A 2,717-nucleotide genomic window follows, 5' to 3' on the forward strand; every position below is an offset into this window, starting at 1 on the left:
AGGTGACTGATTTTTTTTTTCAGGATCTGGAGAAAAGAGAGATTTCATTCGGAAATTCCCCACGTTTGCTAAAAATTGAATAATAACAGAGAGAAAGGAATACAGAGTGATCAAAGAGGCATCAGCTGAATAACTACCTTCAGTTCCTCAAGATCCTCAAGTCCTCTAGGAGTTCACAATCTAAAAGGAGAGACAATAGGCAAACTATATACATACAAGTTATACACTTGGTAGATAGAATGTAAGGTCAAAGAGGGGACTGGGAATAGGGGATGAGGTTTGGTTGGGGAAGCCCTCTTGTAAAAGGTCAGATTTGAGCTCATTCTCAAAGGAAGCCAAGGAAGCCAGGAATTAGAGACAAGCAGAGAGCACATTGAAGGCATTAGAGGCAACAAATCAAAAGGCACAAAATCAGGAGATGGAGTATCATGTGCAAGGAACGGGAATAAAGCCAGTGTCTTTGGATCATAGAGTATGTGAAGGGGAGTAAGATGCGATAGTACTGACACTAATACTGGTATCAGTAGTAATATAATAGCTGACTTTTATATAGCACTTTTAAGGTTTACAAAGTACAAATGTCTCGTTCTATCCTTACAACCGTGGGAGGTAGATGCTATGATTAGCCACATTTTATCAATGAGGAAACTGAGGCACAGAGAGGCTAGGTGATTTGCCCAGGATCACACATACTACAAGAGCTTCCAGTAGTGGCTTAGGCAGTATCATGGCAGTTCCAGGAGAGACTAGGGAGATTTGCTAGTAAGCATCCAGGACTGGATCGAAACTCAGGACATAATGATTTCAAGTCCATTTGTACCACCAGAAGACATGAAAAAGTAGGAAGGAGCCATGTTTGAAAGGTTGGAATTAGCTGGCATTATTCCAACCATAATAATTGAGATCAATGGGTATAAGATTTCATCTCAGTATTACAACTGTCCAGCAAAGGAGTTACTTCCTCATGAAGTGGTGCACTACTTATCATTGGAAGTGTTCAGTGGCCACCACTAGAGAATCTGTTGATAATTGGGTGGGAGATTAGACTAAGTAATCTTGAAGTTTCTTCTAACACTAAGATTCTTTAATCCTGAAGGTTACACCCCCACAATAAGGAGTTGTTGGCTATTTCCTAAAGAAGAATATGAGCCAAACTAATAAGACCTGGGTAACAGAATTCCTCCTCCTTGGACTTACTGATGACCCTCAGACCCAGTTGCTGCTCTTTGTATTGTTCCTGGTGTTCTACTTGGTTACTGTGCTTGGAAACCTGCTCCTCATCTCCCTGGTTCTCTCTGAGTCACAGCTTCATATACCCATGTACTTTTTTCTGTGCAACTTGTCTACGGCTGACCTCTGTTTCTCTACCACCATTGTTCCTCAAGCCCTGGTCCCTATGATTTCCAGGAGAAAGTTCATTTCCTTCACGGGCTGTGCAGCTCAGCTCCTTTTCATCCTTCTTTTTGGATGTACAGAATGTGCCTTGTTAGCTGTGATGTCCTATGACAGGTACTTAGCTATCTGTGACCCCATGCACTATCCTCTTATCATGACATGGAAGGTGTGTATCCAGCTTGCCTTAGGGTGCTGGGTCAGTGGCATACTAGTGTCCATGGTGGATACAACATTCACACTACGACCTCCATACCAGGGGGAAAATAGGATTCCTCATTTCTTTTGTGAGCCCCCAGCTCTCCTGGCCCTGGCATCTGCAGACACCCATAGCTCACAGATGGCCATTTTCCTCATGGGAGTGGTGATTCTTCTTGCACCTGTGACCCTGATCCTAGTTTCCTATGGTTGTATCATAATGACTGTTTTCAGGATGAAGACAACCTCAGGGAGACTCAAGGCATTCTCCACCTGTGGCTCTCATCTTCTTGTGGTTATCATTTTTTATGGGTCAGCCATAATTTCCTATATGACACCCAAGACTGCTAAGGAGCAGGGGAAGCTGGTATCTGTGTTCTATGCAGTGATAACCCCCATGCTTAACCCCCTCATTTACAGCTTGAAGAACAAAGATGTGAAGAGGGCACTCAGAAGTGCAGTTATTAAAGGACCACCAGGGAGATTCTGATGTCATAATCACTCTTTGTCAGTATCCCTCACCTTAAATGCTTACTGTATACTCCATACTTTAGAGGAAATGGCCTTTTCCTTGTCAGAGGGGATAGAGAATACTGGAGGACAGTTTGCATTGCTCTTAATTCTAGTATATTGTATTTCTGTATTACATCTTCAATCACGGAGAAAGGCGTGAGCAGATGTATCAGTCATTGTGGAAAAATGGGTGGTTTTTCTCATACGGGGGACTGAAATGATCCTGCCCACCAATGCTCACTGAGTGTGTCCTTTCATCATCTAGATTGCCCTCCTTCTGAAGCTGTCAATGTCTTTTCAAAAATGTACCATCCAGAATGAAATAAAATACACAAGATATGGCCTGAATAGGGAAGTATAGAGGGACTATCAGCTTCCTGATTCTGCATATAATGCCTTTCATAATGCAGCCTAGAAGAGCAAGTTATTTGGCTTCTGGATGACCTTACTCATTTGGGTTGTAGTCGGTAAAATCACAAAACTTTCCACATATACTGTGGTATAGCCATACCTCTTCCATGCTGTACTTGTGAAGTTGTTTTTTTAACCCAAATGTAGAACTTCACATTTCTTCCAATTAAATATATTTTCATTGCACTCATTTAAAAATATTT

The 2,717-nt window shown here is 42.0% G+C and overlaps 1 protein-coding gene across 1 annotated transcript; it reads left to right on the forward strand.

The window, feature by feature from the left end:
* Nucleotides 1-1,144: 1,144 nt before the first annotated feature.
* On the forward strand, nucleotides 1,145-2,080 carry LOC118842235 (olfactory receptor 2D2-like). The gene has a single exon (XM_036749831.1). The coding sequence runs from the start codon at nucleotides 1,145-1,147 to the stop codon at nucleotides 2,078-2,080; it is 936 nt and encodes a 311-aa protein (XP_036605726.1).
* The last annotated feature ends 637 nt before the right edge of the window (nucleotides 2,081-2,717 follow it).

Source organism: Trichosurus vulpecula, chromosome 3, assembly GCF_011100635.1.
Source record: "Trichosurus vulpecula isolate mTriVul1 chromosome 3, mTriVul1.pri, whole genome shotgun sequence".
Taxonomy (NCBI): Eukaryota; Metazoa; Chordata; class Mammalia; order Diprotodontia; family Phalangeridae; genus Trichosurus; species Trichosurus vulpecula.

What these genes read in the sequence shown, in the direction of transcription:
- LOC118842235 (XM_036749831.1), top strand. Translation starts at nt 1,145, where the DNA reads ATGAGCCAAACTAATAAGACCTGGGTAACAGAATTCCTCCTCCTTGGA.